Here is a 2,500-nt window from a genome sequence, read left to right as displayed (position 1 = left end):
GTACTTCACGTACTTCACGTACTTCAGGTACTTCACGTACTTCAGGTACTTCATGTACTTCAGGTACTTCACGTACTTCAGGTACTTCATGTACTTCATGTACTTCACGTACTTCACGTACTTCACGTACTTCAGGTACTTCACGTACTTCACGTACTTCACGTACTTCAGGTACTTCATGTACTTCATGTACTTCACGTACTTCAGGTACTTCACGTACTTCACGTACTTCACGTACTTCAGGTACTTCACGTACTTCAGGTACTTCATGTACTTCAGGTACTTCAGGTACTTCACGTACTTCACGTACTTCACGTACTTCACGTACTTCAGGTACTTCATGTACTTCAGGTACTTCAGGTACTTCACGTACTTCACGTACTTCACGTACTTCACGTACTTCAGGTACTTCAGGTACTTCATGTACTACTACGCACAAACACAAACAGGATCCTATGAACATGCACTAATGGAGAGATGTCAGGGTGACACAATGAGTGTGTTTCCTCCAGCCAATGACAGCGCAGCAGGTGAGTTTAGGAGTGGATACAATTCAGGGATTGGACGAGATTCAAAGCGGTGAATATGACGGACGTGGACGTAGCAGCAAAGAAGAGAAAATATAATGAGAGTGAGGAGAAACACCAAGTGGATAAAGCTCGTTCTAAAACGAGGGTGAACCTCATGTTGTCTTTTACCCGTGGTGTTGTCTCAAATTTTTTGAAAAGCTAGTTTCCTGTTATAAACGCATCTGAAAAAACAGATGCATACCTTCATACGGAATTCGATACTAAATTACAGAACAGTCATCGTGATAACCCAAGAATGAAGACTTAATACTTCCTCCTAACACACCTGTCCACATGCTGCTAACCACAAACATTCCTAACAACATTCCTGAACACGTCACAAAAGAACGTTTGTCCTTATAACTACAATACCACTGACAACAAACCACCTTCTATACTATTTTTTATTTTATTTTATTTTATTTTATTTATTTTATTTTATTTTATTTTTGCATTGTTAAGGAGAGCTTGGAACACAAACATTTCATTGCCAGCTTAGACTGCTTTGCCTTGTTATGTTGTGCATTTGACTAATAAAGATAACTTGAACTTGAACTGACAGTCTTTGTGTCCATAGTGGAGGTCAGGACTGAGGGTCGGGGGATGGGCAGGGTTTCTTACTTTTACTCTAATTTTCATCATCTCCATTTCTATCAATCAATACTGTGTTCAGTTTTGTGAGGGATAAATATTAAAAATCAGACATGGAGATGATAGAATATGTCTCTTTTTCATCAAATAAAAACTGATTTAAGGCAAATTAGGATTATATGTAAAACAGAAATACCTCCTCTATCAGCTGAACAAACATCGTGAACACAGACTTTTACGTAAGGCTCCTGTGAGGACCTTTTAGTTTGTGTGAACTTTGGCGCCCCCTGTGGACAAAGTGGTACATGTTCTCTCTCTTTTCTGAACTCGTCCTTTACCAAGAACTTCCACCAGATACGTGTGCACGAACACATCTGGTGTAATGAAGGGGTTAGTGTTTTCTGGGTTAGGGTTAGGTTTAGTCACTTCATCTGACTCTCACACGTCAGCTGACTGTGATCGATGTTGATGTTAAATTCCTCCTAGGTCATGTGATTTAATCGTCTATTTGTCCATTTGGAGTGTTTGATGTTAACTGTCTCTCACTTATAGACACTTAAAGACCTTTGTCTTTTGTTGGATGTTTTTGTCCTTACACTGTCCTAACAGCACGCCGTCCTGGGTGTACGCTTACTGCTTGTACCTACACTGCAAGCTAACACACATCAGCACAAGCTAGCCGATTTGAATGGCGTCCAATCACTGAATTGTATCCACTCCTAAACTGACCTGCTGTGCTGTCATTGGTTGGAGGAAACACACCAGCTCCGCCCACAAACGTCCCGAGTCAACCGTCACAAAGCAGAACAGTAAAATCCAGTCAGAGGACAGAGTCTCTGCAGACACAGTCACCACCACACATGTACGGAGGCCCAGAAGGGACAATGGAGCAGCTTCACTTCAGGAGAAGTCTGTCTTTTATTTTGAAGGAGAAGTCTGTTTTTTATTTTGAAGGAAACAGCTGCTGACTCTGTCTTTAAAGACTTTTCCGAGCCGGCAAAATAAAACAACCGTTGTCGTTATCACTTCAAACTCTGGTCTAAATAACTGGTAGTTAGCAGGAAGGAAAACGTGAACACTCACCGTTCATCCTGTCACAGGTCATCTCTTCATCTCCGCTCCGTCTGACTGCAGCTCTTCAACCAGTATTCAAATCCTCTGTGAGGCCGTATGTGGGTGTGTTACATGCTAAGTGGGAGTTCCATGGAAGTAGACACACACACACACACACACACACACAAACACACACACACACACACACACACACACTTAGGCAGAAGGCCAAAACACGTTCAATGAGTATGTGCAGTGATCTTAACAGATAGGATTGTTTTTCTTCA

At 41.6% G+C, this 2,500-nt stretch overlaps 2 protein-coding genes across 2 annotated transcripts in view; both read right to left on the bottom strand.

Moving 5' to 3' along the window:
* LOC132958113 (cysteinyl leukotriene receptor 2-like) overlaps positions 1-2,336 on the bottom strand; it is a 10,965-nt gene extending 8,629 nt beyond the window's left edge. Inside the window, exon 1 of the mRNA XM_061030737.1 lies at positions 2,244-2,336. Coding sequence (XP_060886720.1) covers positions 2,244-2,265 — 22 coding nt within the window. The 5' untranslated portion in view covers positions 2,266-2,336. The remainder of the gene's footprint in view (positions 1-2,243) is intronic.
* Positions 1-2,500, bottom strand: part of LOC132958100 (mucin-2-like) — a 175,558-nt gene that overhangs the window by 98,721 nt on the left and 74,337 nt on the right. The gene's annotated exons all lie outside the window — the stretch shown is intronic.

Source organism: Labrus mixtus, chromosome 23 (assembly GCF_963584025.1).
Source record: "Labrus mixtus chromosome 23, fLabMix1.1, whole genome shotgun sequence".
Lineage (NCBI taxonomy): Eukaryota > Metazoa > Chordata > Actinopteri > Labriformes > Labridae > Labrus > Labrus mixtus.
Note: the sequence above shows the minus strand (reverse complement) of the source record. Positions and strands in the feature narration are given on the sequence as shown.